General features: G+C 42.0%; 1 protein-coding gene across 1 annotated transcript; it reads left to right on the plus strand.

Annotated features, from left to right (window-relative positions):
• Window positions 1–1,116: 1,116 nt before the first annotated feature.
• Window positions 1,117–17,352, plus strand: TTPA (alpha tocopherol transfer protein). Its single transcript, XM_081917635.1, has 5 exons — window positions 1,117–1,765; window positions 10,676–10,829; window positions 12,089–12,282; window positions 12,993–13,103; window positions 15,100–17,352. The coding sequence occupies exons 1-5, from the start codon at window positions 1,490–1,492 to the stop codon at window positions 15,271–15,273; spliced, it is 909 nt and encodes a 302-aa protein (XP_081773761.1). The 5' UTR covers window positions 1,117–1,489; the 3' UTR covers window positions 15,274–17,352.
• Window positions 17,353–17,484: the final 132 nt, after the last annotated feature.

Raw genomic sequence — 17,484 nt, forward strand, 5'->3', positions numbered from 1 at the left:
ATATGCATAAGACATTACGTTAGGGCAGGATATGGTCAAAACAAAACATTTAAAGGACACATCACACAATTTAAAGGACACATCACACAGTTAAATGGAGTAAATATTCTTACAGAAGCAGAGCTCTCAGAACCTGGTTAAAGTAATAAAGCTACTACAGAGGCCTGCTAGAATATATTGTCACTTGGCTCTGAAAAACCTAGCACACAGAGGTGGAGAACTATCCTGCTTCCTTTTGAACTCCTTGGAGTAAAGGTAGGATATACATGTAGTAAATAAAATGAATATAGCATGAGACACTTTCCCCCATGCCTGTTCTAGGGCAAAAGAGAATTTCCCATTGCAAACTGAAAAATTTCCACTTGAAAATTTCCCAGAAACCCATGTCCCTGATGGGGAGTAACATAGGCTTTCAGGGCCAAGTGACATTCTGCAGTGGCTTTAGTGACAAACATAATTAAGTCTTTTGCTTTGTTCTGTATCTGTATTCTAAACTCAACTAGTGTTGGAATCAGCACAAGGCTACTTTAAAATGGTTTAAGGAAGCGCTGACTACTGAATTGGCCTAATTAATACCCACCTTTAGCCTTGAAAAGTTGTGCTGCGGCATTCCACTCTTTAATGACCTTGCTCATAAGTAAGACATTCAGGATGACTGATGTTGCGCTTTTAGTCTTTATTACAGCTGAGCAGGTGTTTGGATGGAAGACCCGGGAACCCCATGGAAGTACGCTGAAATCCATGCTGGATATAAACGTTGTTGCAGAGAATAATAGCCCTCTCACAAGACTAATATTATTGTACTAGGGAGTTGTTTTCCTCATCCCATGCTTATTGTTTCCTGGGAGATGTACCGGGCGAGCCCCTTCAATGAACCTCCCAGCTGGAAGAGGGCTTTAGCGGGTAAGGGAAAGCCCCTCTACACACGATGAGAGGCACTCATTTGCTACAGGGCTGGGGAGCGTGAGGCTTGTTTCTTCAGGAAAGGGAAATGAACTCCCGGCGACCCCGACCCCAACTCGCATTTCATTTTGAACTCTTCCCTTCACCTTCTTGAATATAAGCTAGAAGCCATGCGCACACCCCTCCAATCCAGGGCCCCAGTGGTTTGGTCCTACATGAGCCATGTACGTGCTAAGAAGGTTGACAAGGAACCAAGGCTGCGCTTGGTGGCCCACGAGGTTCTCACGGGGGGAGCCGGGCTTGGGTTCTCCTTGTCCCTTCTCCGCCCCTAGTGCTTCACAGTGCGGTACGCCAGGCCCGGGGGACCCTCGTCAGTTGCGCCTGCGGAGGCGCAGGAGTCGAGGCAGCCTGGCTCGGAGCCGAGTGGGCGAAGGCTGCTGAGGAAAGCGGCGGCTCCTGTTTGCCATGGGGAGGCGCGGCGCAGACTCGACGGTTTGCTTGGCAGCGGGCTCGGCCGCCAATTTGGCAGCCGCGCCAGGCACTCCTCGCCCTCGTTATTATGTAATGGGGCCGGAGGAGCGGGGCCATGGGAAGCCCTCGCTCGTCTCTCAGTTGCAGCCGCGCCAGGCCGAGGCGAGGGAGTCGGCGGGGAGGTGGCGCCATGAGCCAAGACGAGCCGTGCGTCCTGAAAGGGAACCTCAACGAGCTGCCCGACGGCTCCCCGGTCGTGAGGGCCGCCGTGGCCGCGCTGAGGCGCCGAGCCCTGGAGGAGAACGTGCATCCTTCGCCCTGGTCCCTGTCCGACGCCTTTCTGGTCCGCTTCTTGCGAGCTCGGGATTTCGACGCCGAGCTGGCATGGAAGGTAAAGGGAGCGCGCGGGCGCGGGCACGATAGGCGCGTCTAGCCCACCCGGGCTGCGGGGGACGCCGGCTGCTCAAGGCGGAGCGCGCGGGGGGAAACCTACCTAGCTCACTGTTTTTCAGTGCACACATATCAGGGACTCAGTCCCACCTTGCCTAAGATTGCAGCACTACCACGCTTTCTCGAGATGCCTAAACTTCAGGTTGTGACTACAGCACGCATCTCACTACAAGCGAGATGCAGGCAGAGAATCAGTTTGCCCACTGCAAAGCATAAGAGGAGGACATGGGTCGGTTGCACTTCTGTGTAATGTGCAATTAATTTTTGAATTCTGAATTTATTGTTATTCACGTTTTATACTGTATTTTATGTTGTTTTGTTGTTGCATCAATTGTTTTAAATTTGTTGTTAGCCGCCCTGAGCCCGGTTTTCTGAACTGGGAAGGGCGGGATATAAATAAAAAATTATTATTTATTATTATAGCCAGGCTGAACTGTGGCAGGCTATGGAGAGGGCTTTAGCCACACCAGAAACAAGCATCATATTGCTATTTAAAGTAGCTCTTAGAACAGCTCTTGGAAATGGCCATGTATGCACATGCAATAATACTTCAGGATATTTAGGAGCCCCTTGAGTTAAAGCAGCTTTACATGGCAGCTTTGGGCCCCACCCCACTCTGGGGCTTCCTACCTTTACAAGCTTAAGGATGGACACTACAGTTATTTAACAGCATCGACTTCCTATTCATAGGCACCTTGTTACAAACACACAGGGCATTTTTGCAACTGAGGCCAACCTTCCCTGGCCAGGGAAGAAGGGGTGAGTGAACTCCACAGCAGGACTAAGGGGGAGGGAGAGAAAGACTAACATTGAGATCTGCTGCCCCTGTGAGCCCTGTGGCCTGAGTTGGTTGCCTCACCTGCCCTCATGGGTGGCCTTGCTCTGGAAACACACCACGCCTGCTAAATGTTAGAATGAAATAAATTGATGGTATATTTTTGCTTTGCACAGTTTCTGCTTAATGTTACTATTCTTGAGGGGCAGTAAAATACTTGTTTTAAAAATACAAGTCCTTAAAAAAAAGGCGTAGTGAAAAAATAGTTCCCAAAGTTTCTTTACATCACAAAAAACAAAATATATGGCATTAGATGCACAGCATCACATAAAGAATACCATGTTGTGTGCAGCAAATAGTCCAAAGTTTGTCCTATAAAGCCCAGTGAGAGGCAAGTCCACCAACAATCTTTTGGATTGTTCATTTGTCCTGAAGCTCACACATCTATGTTTGCATATAAAACACCAGAGACATGGTCTTGTAAAACATAGTTCCTCATTCATAGATTACTGCATCTGTCTTTGGACCCTTTCAACTTTATGTATTTTTCCAGTTAATGTAATTCCTCCCCCCAGGTGCACTTGTTTTTAAGGAACTTTTTATTTCAGGATACTGTTTAGAATTGTCTATTTTTCTTACCCTTTTTGTACCTTTTTGTGTTTGTAAAATCATCTGTGATAATGCCTGTGCTTCTCAGTATGGCAAGAAGCAGTAAAAAACAACAACCCACGTTATCTGAAGCAAGCAGTAGGTAGGATACTAATATGCTAGCTGTTCCTCTGGTGTGTGGCAAACATCTAAGAAGACCAGTAGCATCTGGGTAGGCACTTTAATTCAGGGATTTTATATGGGGACAAAGGGCCAGTGCTTTTTTTCTTAAAAAATATTTAGGAGTAGTACTCTTGATTTGACTCAAGAAAATCACAATTTTATAGTTCAAATCAGGGGAAATAAATACAGTAAATGGACAAAAGTACAAAGATTCACAACACGTTTAGGGGTATGTGTACCCCTGTGTCTCCCCCAGAAAAAAGCACTGCAAAGGGCTAATCCATGCGCACACTGTTCCTGATCAAAGATGTAGTTATAGTTACCACCTTTAAAAGATAATTAGAAGAAGAAGAGGAGGAGGAGTTTGGATTTGATATCCCACTTTATCGCTACCCGAAGGAGTCTCAAAGCGGCTAACATTCTCCTTTCCCTTTCTCCTCCACAACAAACACTCTGTGAGGTGAGTGGGGCTGAGAGACTTCAAAGAAGTGTGACTAGCCCAAGATCACCCAGCAGCTGCATGTGGAGGAGCGGAGACGCGAACCCGGTTCACCAGATTACGAGACTACCGCTCTTAAGCACTACACCACACTGGCTCTCATTAGATAAATTAGATAAATGCATGGAGGATAATGGTAGCCATTATGGCTAGAAGCTGTTGAGATGTTCTGCCTCTGCTGTTGGAGGCAGTATGCCTCTAAGTACCAGTTTCTGGGAATCCCAAGTAGAGAGAACAGTGGCATAGCTAGCCGCTTGGGTGTCTGGTACAGGCGCGTGTCCTGCAGCCAGGGGCAGGGCGAACTGCCCATGGGTTGGGGCGAGCTTCTCCAGCCCTTGAGCCTCTCCGCTGCCTCTCCCTCAGCTGTAGGGCAGCTGAGGGAGAGGCAGTAGGCAGACGCAAGTCCCACGCTGCCATTTCAGGCAGAGTGGAACCTGCAGGCACCTAAGCCACCACGCCACTCCTAAAAAGTTTTGTGAGCCCAATTAAAAAAAAAACTTAGTTTGTCACCCCTGCCCCAGTAATGGCACCCAGGGCGAGCCACACACCCCCTCGCACCCCCTTCCTTCGCAACTGGGAGAGAACACTGTGTTCTCCCATCCTACTTATGGGTTTCCCACGGGTATATAGCCAGCCACTGTGAGAACAGAATGTTAAACTGGTGAGTATTTCTCCGAATCTTGTTTTCAGATTTCTCTCTCACGCACCCACACAACCCTGTGGCTGCTTTCTGAAAGGGGTGGGAAAGCATGTGCAGTGTTACAATCACAGAACTCCATGTAACATGTCTTGTAAACAAATATGGAGCTGCTGTCACTCTTCGTCCCTCTTTGTTTGCCGTTATAACACAGTGTGTGATGCAATATCATTGCTCTTGCACATTGCCCTACCAACAGCCACATATCATTAGATGTTGGTGATGGGGCAGCCCAATGTCACATCATATTGCAAAGAAAAGAGAGGGAAGTGGCTGCTGGTTCCCTCACTGCAAGAAGCGAAGTTACAGGGAACCAGGCAGAGGGCCTTCTCGGTAGTGGCGCCCTCCCTGTGGAACACCCTCTCTTCAGATGTCAAGGAAATAAACAACTATCTGACTTTTAGAAGACATCTGAAGGCAGCCCTGTTTAGGGAAGTTTTAACGTTTGGTGTTAAACAACAACTGAGAAGTGAAAGAGACAACACCATATATGGACAGAAGGAATCTCCAGGGACATAACAGTTTTCACACACAGAACAGAATAAAGATAATAGTCTGAGTTTGTCACTTGAAGCTTTATAAACTTATATATTGTAACATCATGAATAGAAATCATTGATTATGTAGCTTTTAACTAAGGGATTATTATTATAACTGAAAAGTAACTGACATTCATTAAGTTTATGGAGTGCAGTGATTTAAGATTGGAAATGCACCCAAACCACCATGCAGGGAGCCTAAATACACTAAAATGTATTAATTGGAAGTTGACTGCCATTTTGATAATTGTATAATTTGGGAATTAATTGTTGTTAAAATTTGGCTATTATTGGGAATATATTGGGAAACTAATTACACACACACGTTGCATGCTGGTTTGTGCAGTTGTAGGTTCTTGGTTGGTGCAGAGAATAGTAACATAGGGTGGTCTTCTATTGAGTCAGACCATTATCTACTACAGTGCCTAGCTCAGTATTGTTTTCCCTGATTAGCAGCAGTTTTTCAGGTTTCAGATTGGGATCTATGCCAGACCTACCTGGATATGCTGAGGATTGGACCTTGGACCTTGGGGTGTGCAGCACTGATACTCTACCACTGTTAAAAGAAAGACAATTTTCAGGGATTATTTAGGAGATTAAGCACCTCCCTTTGTCACGAATAAAACATGGACTCATGTTAATGCCATGTATGCTAACGGAGAACTGAAGAAGGAATAAATACCGTATGTTTGTATATCTTTTAAAGTTTTGTAAGTCATGCTGCCAGTGGGTAAGGCACAGAGGAAAGCAAAAAGAAAGGAAACAGTGATCTTCAGACCATGAAGTGGCTAGGTGAGCATATCCTCAGAAGAAGGATATAGGATCTGAATGGCTCAGCTGAAAACCCATTCAGTATTGTCTTTTAAGCTTCTGATGATAATATAAATGCTTATACCTGCATTTCCAATAATATAAAAGCACAAAGTTTATTTGATGTCTGTTTGCAGTGCCATTCATACATCAATAATACAAGACTACCTGATTCTCTTTCATCCTAGGAAAAAGGTACAGGAAATTAGGGCACAGGAAGGAAGAGGGCTCTTGCTGATTCACAGATGCCCGTGTGTTGATTTATTTTATTTCATAATATTTATATACGGCTTGATTGCAGAAAACCTCAAAGCACACATGCAAACATTTCTCCCACATTTTAGCATGCATATAAAACCTTCATTTAATAGGTATGGAACCCCACCTTTACACTTCCTTTCACACACACACACAAATGCATTTCTACTCACATGTATGCATACATATACCGGTACTCACAAGAGAGGAGTACAGAAGGGAAATGAATACTCCCATAGCTTTTCCTCTCTGTTCTCCTGCCCCTCAAACCCATGTGACCTCTCTCTCATTCCACCTCCTCTCATTTATTCTTCTTCATCATCCAGCCCCTTACTGGTGCTTGCAGGAAGAAACTTGCTGTCAACTTATCTCCCATAAGTCTTTGATGGAAGTGGTCTAGGATGAGGGTGTTTGTTGATGCATTGTGGGCTAGAGAAGCAGCTGGAAGGCCATCTACTGACCTTCTTTACTTCCAGTGGCCTATCAGAAAGAACATCTCCTGTGCATTAGTCTCAGATCCTTGGCAACTTAAGGATCTCTGGTAACCTAAAACCTTGCAAGCAAGCACAATTATTGAGTAATATGAAGCTGGTCTGTTAGGGAGCATAGAACTGTTGGCATCTTCCCAACAGTGGTGTTGTCATTGTTTTTAAAGCCTTGGGAGTCTCCAGCATCCACAATTATCTACTCATTTGGGGTGTGTGCTTTGGTTATATGATAGAGGAGGAAAAACCACACGGTTGCACCACTTGAATTATATCAAGGTAATTATACTCACTCCTGAGTCAGTTAATGTTAGTTGCTTGCCTTGCACTCCTTTTGTGCAGTTATTGATTCACAGTCAGAATAGAACAAGTGCTACAACTAATACTTTGCTACAAATGGCAACCTTTATTCATACTGTTATGGGGAGCCTAGCAAAGTGATACATTTGGTCTCCAGCCTAACTCCTCACTGGATCACTAATGCACGCAAGTGTGCCAGCATTCTTTACTGCTGTGGCTGTGACAGAAAATCTATTATCACTATTGTATCTAGGAGCTTTCCTCTGAGTAGTTGAGAAATGGCAAAGATAGAAACGGTTTGTAATTGAGGAAGGCAACATTCATAGTACGCATGCTTTGCATAGATAGATGATAGATAGATAGATAGATAGATAGATAGATAGATAGATAGATAGATGATAGATAGATATTAACAACATTAGAAAACAACTTCAAGTGGGTGGAATTACTCAGGGACAACCCTCAGTGTCAAAGGTGGAAAAGAAGAAATACTGCCTTCAAGAAAGGATTTCCTTCAGAACTGTGGCTAGTAAGGAATCTTGAAATACCAATGGGCCCTATAGATAGATGACAGTAACCATTGTAAATAGGGTAATTGTAAATAGGCCAAATTTATTTTTAATGTAGCAGTTTTGTACAAAAGCAGTTTTGCGCAAAACATCTGTATAAATGAACGAATAAGCGCTCCATGAATATGCCTGGTGAAATAGACGTAAGAACTTCTGTGCTCTCTTAATCTCCCAGGGCAATCTATTTCTAGATTTCTGCTCCAAGTATATACTTCCAGGTAGGGTCTGGGTTTCTCACAACAGCTGCTTGTGTGGGTTTGGCTGACTTAAGCCTTGGTACAACTCTGCTGCCAATACCAGTTGTCAGCCTTTTCTTCTTTTGGCTCTGTCTCCTGTTAGACCACATCCACCCACCAACTCCATCCCCTGTTGTGCACATTTCCTACCTTTTGACCCTTCCTTTTATGCCTTCCTCTTGCCATTAATAGTCCACAAGGGTTCCTCCTGATCTGACTGATCAGTCTCCTTCCCACACTGCTTCATTCAAGGTACTTCACAGCAGTGGAAGCACTTGGGAAGATATGGCTTAGGTCAGTGATGGCCAAACTTGGCCCTCCAGCTGTTTTGGGACTACAGTTTCCATCATCCCTGACCACTGGTCCTGTTAGCTAGGGATGATGGGAGTTGTAGTCCCAAAACAGCTGGAGGGCCAAGTTTGGCCATCACTGGCTTAGGTCATGGTACCCCTGCAATGTATACACAATCTTAGTTCAGTGTGATACAGTATTCCTGATTTAGGAGCTCGGCACAATCCAGAGATAAGGAATCATGGTGTTTGTTTAATACAGTCCCAAACTGTGAACGCTTGTGTATTAAACTTAACAAATCTGTTTCCTTTGCCATAAGTGTTATTCAAAATAAGGAGGATTATGTCACAACATAAAGTGTTATTGGAAAAACAAGCATCCTGTTGAAAATGGGGGAAAGGCTAAGAATTAAGCATTGGGAAATATCCTTTCAAAGTTCATAAGAATTTCTCCAACATTTGGGAACAAACTGTGAGGCTAGACTTTTTCCAACCCAAATATTTCCGGTTGAAAGCCTAAGGATGATTAATGTGGATAAATCATTTCTCATATGAGAAGCACATGAACCTTTAAAGCTATACATTAATTTATCTTTTGAGCCCTGGGTACTTGTCATTCCTGCTTTAATTGGTAAATGAAAATGCCTTAGAATAACTGTGTTGATGGCTAAGATCATGAGATCACTCTACAGATGACCTGAGTAAACTGAATCAGATTTGTTAGTGGGTGCATTGGTACAAATGTGAAAATCCATAAGCAAAGTCCTCTGTCTCAATATAAGAAGTATGCATGTTCAGGAAACACGCAGATACTGATCAGAACAATGAAAGACAAAACTCGAATGAAATTATAGGTTGTACGTACACTGATATGAATGCAAGATAAGATCATCCGCCCAAATGTATTCATTAGGTGAGAGTGCAGAAAGAAGATGCTGGATTTCTCTATTAAAAGAGAAGCTTGGCTCATTTCTTCATTCTTTCCAGGCACTTCTTCACACTTGTACATTTAGCTTCTTTGTTTAGCACATTTAGTTACTTAACATAGTTCTGAAGGTATCAAAAACTGCTCCATATTCCAGAATGATTGCCCAAAGGGACTTGCTTCATGTTGATCATGGGGCAAGTGCATTCAGATATCAACAAATTACTCCTTGGAAGCTTTGTTCTTAATGAAAGTGAGACAATTTATACAGATTTGATAATGGGACCAAAAAATGAAGGGGAAAACTTGTATTATTATTTTGCATTTATGAGAAAGAAAAAGAAATGAATTGTTGACAGAAGAATAGTAATTGAAAGGTAGCTTCATCTACCTGGATAAGTCTTAAAATAAACTGTGGATATTTTCCTGTTTACCTACCGAGTGTAACCTATTAAGTAGCAAATATTGTTCCAAGTAAAATTCCTGTTAGACAAGACTTATGTAAAAATCATGTTCTGGTTGGATAATAGTTATGTAGTGCTCCTGAATTCTACCTTGTTCTGAATACAGTACCAATGGGGAAAGGATCTGTTTTCTTTTCCTCCAGAAAGAAAGATCAACATTGTCTCTGAACCAGGCTAGCAACCAAAAAAATCTCTATAGTGCTCAACAGTCTTGCTGTAAAAAGGTGTTGCTATCTGCATTGTTTATTGGTGGTGTGTGGAAAAATCTAGGGTTGAATCCAATGAAGTCATTCCATCAGCATGAATACTTTCACCTGCACAACAGGACTTTTCCTCCCTTGTCTTCTACACCTCCCAGTCTGTTTCTGAGGAAACCCCCAACCTTCCAGAGGAGATTTAGGGGAAGGGAAGTCTCGTTGTGCAGGCAGAAGTCTTTGCACTCATGGGATGTCTTCTTTGGATACAACCCACATGCTTGGTTTCAGTGATTTCTTTACATGCTTACTCAGATGCAAATAGGATCCAGTGGGGTTTACTCCAAGGTAAGCCAGCACAGAATTCAGCCTAAGTGACCGTGTTAATAATTGTGGGACCCACACCTATGCTGCTTTGTTTGAAATTGTTTTGCTTCTTAACATTGTATACTTGTAAGCAAGTTTTACTTGTTTTCAATTGTATGATTATATACCTTTATGGTGAAGGCTGGGTTGGAAACCTTATACTGGTCCTGTTTTGGAAGCTTATGCTTTCTGTCACAATCGTGCACTGTTCTTCCTCCCATCAAGTTCAAGGCAATGAACACGAGGGCCTGCTTCCCCACCCCCTCACAGCAATCATGTGAGGCAGGTTAGCTTGAGATGCTGTATATTGAATGGTACAGGATTAACCTGTGAGCCTCATCTCTGAGTAGGGATTAAAATCCAGACTCCTTGCTACCTAATTGCACCACAGGGATTAAACCTGCAACCTTGGCATTATCAGCATCACACTCTTATCGACTAAGCTACCTACGGTCAAGTCTATTGTTACAGGAGTTTAATTTCAACAAAAGCAAACCAGCCTAAATGTTAGAATATATTTGCACAGTTTGTGAACTTAACTGAGATAAAAGTATGCATATACTTAGCAAGAAGGGTAGTAATGTTTTACAACATAAGAATCATGTAACAGAATACTCTACAACTGACTGCTTTGCGGTACTATCTCCCCCTCTTTCTGCTATTTCTTTCCCAGCTATTGAAAAACTATCACAAGTGGAGAGCTGAATTCCCAGAAATAGTTGGAGATGTACGGCCTTTCTCTGTCCTTGGTCTGATGAAATCTGGTTACCTTGGAGTTCTGAAGGAGAGGGACCTAGCTGGTAGCAAAGTTCTCATTTACAGAATTGGCAAGTAGCTTTTCTTTTTGCAACACTGGCAAGTAGCATGCTCTGCCTCTGACTTGTAATGTAAGGCTGTCATCTCGCAGCCCCCACTGGTGGATTTGTAGTACTTCATCAGAATCCTGGATTTGCATGAAGTTAGGGTGGAGGAGGCAGAAGAGAAGGCAGGTTTCACAACAGCAATGGCCATGGCTGGAAGCTAGGAAGGACTCCGAGAATGGAAAGGTGGTGGGAGGGGTCTGAATAGATTGGAAAGGGAGGGTTGTTGTGATCGTGGTTTAAAAAAGTAGCACAGGTGGGTACAACACAGAAATTGTACACAGAAAATAACACCAAAAAGCAAACACAAAAAGTGCTGCTCCCAGCTTCCTTCTTGCAGCATTGAAACCTTCTTTTAAACTGTCACTTTTTCTTTCAGTGTCTCCCACTTTATTCAAACCTCTGCCACTTGTTTAAAACCTGCATTTCCCTCTCAATATCTCTCCCTTTTCTCTTTCCCCTTTTCTTTTCCTCAGCTGCCTTGTGTGAGAGACATTAGAGGATGTGGAGCCCTCAAATATTTCACAGTACTTTCACACAGTGTATTTAGTTCCTGGTGCTATGTGTTGACTTCAACATGACATTCCAGATTCAATGTAGAAATTTAGAACAAATATTTTATTATCAAACACTCATACGGTGACAACATCCATCAACTCAGTCGAACCTTTTCTAACTGAATGAGCTAACTGACAGACTTGCTCTTAAGATTCTCTTCATCTTTAAGGTACAGTAACATATAGCATCAGGGTATGTGAGTGCAAAGGGGGCTGTGGAATCTGAGGCAGGAGGAAGCCCAGAAATAGAGGGGGAGCTGTGTGCAAGGGAGAATTGTAGGAAGGAGGAGGTAGGAATAAAGGAGATGAAGGTAAAAATAATGGGTTGTATGGACAAAGTGGGCTTTGAAATAGGACACTGGAGGAGACATGGAAGTGGGGATGGTCTGTGTGCAAGCAAGAATTGAGAGAAGGGAAAAGGGGCTGAAGGTTAAAATCAGCTTAGCATTTTTGTAGCCCATGAAGGGTTAGGCATTTATTTAAGTTTCATCATTTCAAAACAGGTGAGAAATCAGCAAACGGGTGTATTTTGCCCATTATTCTTGCAGCCTAGTCCACTGTCCAGTTTAAGCCAAAGTACCACGTTTAAGCCATTTTAGTTCCATTGGCCTTTTTTGGGGGAAAGTGCTTACTTTATTCATCTCCCTCTCTCCTCTCTTTTGTCATTAGGAAAATGGGACCCAAAGACATTCACAGCATTTGATTTGTTTCGTTTAAGTCTTATCACATCTGAGCTCATTGTGAGAGAGCTAGAAACACAGCGGAATGGAGTCAAGGGTATCTTTGATCTTCAAGGATGGAGATTCGCTCATGCATTTCAGATCACGCCTACGGTTGCCAAGATAATAGCTGCTGCGATCACAGTGAGCTTTGGTTCTAAATTTTAGTTATGCTGTAAGCAGATAGTGGCTTTCACGTACCAATGTTTTTGGAGAACAAGAGCATTAGATAGCTCCTGTGTTTTTAATACAGTCTAATTCTGCTGTTCTAGATGGCTTGAGGTATTATAACAACACCACTACCGATATTTAGTATTATTAGCACTTAGTCAAGTGGGCAGAGCGTGTCACGTCCTTCTTAGGGAACCAATATAACTCCTGACTGGGAGCTGTGGGGCTGAACAGAGATGTGGATCCACTGTTGCCTCTTAAGTCCTGCTGCTCAGGGTGGAAAGTGTTGGTGGTGGTTCAGGTGTAATGAGGAAACTATTATTAATTAACCCAGGAATGCCAAGAAGGGAGGAGGGAAGGGCAGCGTGAGAATGGAGTGCTTAAGCACAAGGCACAGGCATATCTCAGCTTAATAAGGCAAGATATATCTGTCTGAACTGGGCCATATTCTCCTGAATTTTCTCAACCCCACATTTATTTTCTTTCTTATGAGATAGGCACATTGTGACTGTTTTATAAATGCAGTCCTAAGTACTTGAAAACCCAGGGGTGGCTATAGTCAGAAAACTTCTGCTTAAAATCAAATGTAGCCTGGCATTTTGGCAGGTCTGCTCATGTGAATGTAGGCATTAGAATATGAAGATCCTAGTCTTCTATCATGCTTCTCTCCGCTCTCTTCGCAGGATGCCTTTCCACTAAAAGTTCGTGGAATCCACTTGGTTAATGAGCCTTTGCTCTTTCACCCGGTCTTTGCTCTAATTAAGACATTCCTCTCAGAAAAGATTAAAGCACGGGTGAGTAAATGCTAGTTCTTTTTCTATGAAATTCACACATTATCCCAACACATTTTCTTTTTAAATAAAAAGAGACCACACCTCTTTTATTCCAATAGGGTTCTATAAGTTTTATATTTCATTAATGTGGGTTCATACAATAGTTCAAAATGCCACAAGATGGTGCCATTCAAGCTATTTTCATGCACGTTTCCCATGTAGGCCACACTGTATTCCCCACTGTCTCCAAAGGGTTGCCTACACAAGAACAACAGCCCTTGTAGAGATGCTCCACATTGAACCCTAGAATTGTAGAGTTGGAAGGGACCCTGAGGGTCATCTAGTCCAACACCCTGCAATGCAAGAATCTTAACTAAAGTATCTATGGCAGATGACCATCCAACCTCTGCTTAAAAACCTCCAAGGAGAGTCCAACACCTCCCGAGGGAGTCTGTTCCACAGTCAAACAGCTCCTACTGTCACAAAATTCTTCCTGATGTTCAGTCAAAATCTCCTTTATTGTAACTTGAATCCATTGGTTCAGGTCCTAGCTTCTGAAGCAGGAGAAAACAAGCTTGCTCCATCCTCCTTGTGACACACATTTAGATATTTGAAGATGGTTATAATATCTCAGTGTCCTCTTTACCAGGCTAAACATAGACTATTTCCTCAATCATTCTGCATAAGGCTTGATTTCCAGACCCTTGATCATCTTGGTCGCCCTTCTCTGCACATGTTCCAGCTGGTCAATAATCTTCTTAAATTGTGGTGCCCAGAACTGGACACAGGACTCTAGGTGTGCTCTGACCAAGGCAGAATAGAGCAGGACTATTATTTCCCTTGATCAGTATACTTCTGTTGATGCAGCTTATAAGACCATTGAATTTTTTTGCTGCTTCATCACACTGTTGACTCATGTTAAGCTGGTGGTCTAAGACCCATAGATCCTTTTCACACGTAGTACTGACAATCCCATCTTATATTTGTGCAGCTGGTTCTTATCTTTATCTTTGTCCCTATTGAAATTCATTTGTTAGTTTGGGCACAGTTCTCCAATGTGGTCAGGATATTTTGAATTCCAATTTTGTCTTCAGTAGCATTGGCTACACCTCCCTCTTTGGTGTCATCTGCAAATTTGATGAACATCACCCCATTACCTTCATCAAATTCACTTATAAGGACATTGAACAACAACGGCCCAGGACAGAACCCTGCAGCACCCCACTTAGCACTTTTCCCCAGAATGACAAGGAACTGTTAGTGACCATTCTTTAGTTTTTAGCAGCAATCAGCTACAAATCCACCTAACAGTTACCTCATCCAGGCCACATTTTACTAGCTTCTCTGCAATAATATAATGGGAGACTTTGTGAAAACCCTTCCTGAAATCAAGATACACTATGTCCACAGCATTTCCATGATCCACCAAGCTTGTAACTCTATCGAAAAAAGAAATGAGATTAATTTGGCATTACTTGTTTTTGAGAAACTTATGCTGGGTCTTTGTAAACTCAGCATCATTTTCAAAGTGCTCACAGACTTGTACTTCATCTGTTCAGATCCTAGGATGGTTTACAAAATAATTCAATAAAAATATATGTATCACAAAGCAAATAATAAAACTTGAAAATATCAGATAAAAATAATATGCAATCATAAGTCATATAGGCAGATCTTTTGTTTCAGCCAGAGCTCACCAGAGCTCAGTTCCAGCACCTGTTAGGTGGGTGCCGTTGCCATTCCAAGAGAACAAGGGAGAAGTTCATGGTGAGCTCTGGCACCTCTTTTTCTAGAAAAATAGCATTGCATATAGGTAGAGTGCAACACTTTCAACACCTTGAATTGGGCCTAGTAGGAAACAGGCAGTCAGTGGTCTCATCATGAACAACTGTACACATCAATTTCCCTATTAACTAAGCCACTTGCCTTAACAGGACTTAAACTGTACAATACTCTGAGAGTGAATTTTGTCTTCTTGAATATTATGTAAAAGTAGAAACAATTCCTCTTATTGCAGATCCACATGCATGGGAGTAACTATGTTCCTACTCTCCAACAACACTTTCCAGCCAGCATTCTCCCAAAAGAATATGGCGGTGAAGCTGTCTCCATTGAAACCCTTTCCCAAGAATGGACTAACTTCGTGATGGATTCTGAAAGTTATCTTCACAGTATTACTCTGTTTAAGTAGTATGTTCTGGGAGAAGCACAGTTATTTGATTATTAACCAAACTATGAGAGAGAGATGATGGTGACGATGACAATGATAGCTTCAGTGTGATTTACAGAAGATTTAAATGGGGGTTGAGGTTGGCTCAGACTATAGAAGTTAGTGAAACAAACAACTACATATGCTAACCCTTAGATAAATGTGAAATTGCTTTTAGACCAATGCCAAATGTTTTGATATCTGAATAATATTTCTGGAGAATACATGCCTTATCTGCTGCATTCTTTCTTAAGGCAAGGAAGAGAACAAGTAAAATGGAAATTTTACAAAAGGGGTGGTGAATGTGTGGGTCCTCTAGATGTTGCTGGACTCTAGCTTCTATTTGCCCTAGCGAGCACAGCCACTGGCCAGGGATAATGGGAGTTTTAGTCCAGTAATGTCTGAAGGGCACAGGCTCCCCATCCATTTTACAGGAAGGGGGATATTTCCACTAGAAGGCACTTTGCAGCTTCTTATATGTTAACTGAATTGCCTGCTGGATGTACGATTAAAACAAATATATGAACAGCCTAAGATCAGATCAAAGGCTCATCTACCCCTCTGTTCTTCCTAGTGGCCAACTAGATGCCCTTTAGAAGCTGGTATGTGTGGGAAAGTGGAAGTAGCCATTTTCAGTTTCTTGCCTTAATATCTGGTATTCAGAAATATGGTGCCTCTAAATACGAAAGCTGACTTCAGCTGTTATGACTAATAGCCATAAAATAATCCATCATACACAAAGTTGTCTTATTATCAGTCATGAACCTACTTTCAATTGTGGTGCCTTTGGGATACTGGAGAGGGATCAAACTTTTTATACAACAATAGCTAGTAATTTAGATATATTTGCAGGCTAAGCTTATGTTTACATAAAATTAATCTTTGTTATATTCAGTGAAGTTTTTTCTGAGCCTTCTGTCTACTCCGAAGTAATTGCAACTGGGTTTACTGGAATTTACTCTCAAGTAAGTGAATATAGGATTGTAGGTTTTACTTATTCTTTCATTGTACAAGCTGGCAAGGGGCTAACAAGTAAATACATAAAATAATATGCACCAACTGTAGCATAGTCCTTAGAATAGTGATTGTGCTTAGGCACACTTTTTAGCCTTACTGTTTGCTTTCAGAAGATTATCATTCCTTGAAATTATTTTATGGGGAGAGGTGGATTATCTGTGAAATACTTAGCTACCGCTGCCGGAGAGGGGTTGGTAGCATAGTGCACTAATGGGAAAAGTCACATTTTAGCTGTTACGTATTTATTAATTCCCTAGTTGGGTAAGCCCTGATTGCTTATCCTCTTGGACCAGCACCCTGAAAAGATGTGAATACCTGCTAATATGAAACAGTTTTGCTACAACAGTATTTTCTGCAAAGCAAAAAGGAAAGCTCTATCACGCTGCGATGCCTTGTCACTTCCCAGCACAAGGCAATGAGCCTATTCTGATGGTTCTGTGGCAGTTACAATAGCTTTAGGTCCTCAGGATGTATAAACTTTTCTTATTTTATTGGATTTTGTGTGAATTACCCACAAACTACTGTGAGAGATCTACAGCTTTCTCTGTCTACCTAAACCTCTTACCATGTCATGCATCTGACAAAATGGGCTTTGGGCTCTGCAATAACAGGACAATCATATGCATCTCCGCTTAAAAGTCACCCCCAACGAGTTAAGTGCACTGGATTGCAGTCTAAAAAATTAGTCTTTAATTAAAGTGTCACAATACTCTGTTACATGTGATAAATACTTAAGCATTTGCCAACATTGTTCTATTAACAGTTACTGAGCAAATAATTTATTAATGGGAAAGATATTTAATTTTCAGATGTCTAATTTATATTTTATCCAGCAGTTTTAGAATCCTATAGGGTAGCATGGCATCAGCAGAACAGCAAGGAAGAAATCATGTAATTTAGAAATGATAAGGGAACTCTAATTGTACCAAGTGTGCCTAAAAAAAACAATCCAACCAGCAACATGTTAGCAGATACAATTTGTTATATGCTGTATTTTTTTTTCTAATTTTGTACATATAAAATTAAACATTATAAATGAGCCAAGCTGTCCCAACATTTGTGTGTGTGTATTTTTTTCTCAACACCACTTGCTTTTATTGCAATACTAAATATTATTTCATGACAGTCTATGTCTGTTCATTCTACACTAAGAGTAGTTTATTAAGCAGTCAAAAT

The sequence above is a fragment of the Podarcis melisellensis genome (assembly GCF_964234715.1).
Source record: "Podarcis melisellensis genome assembly, chromosome: 7".
NCBI lineage: Eukaryota > Metazoa > Chordata > Lepidosauria > Squamata > Lacertidae > Podarcis > Podarcis melisellensis.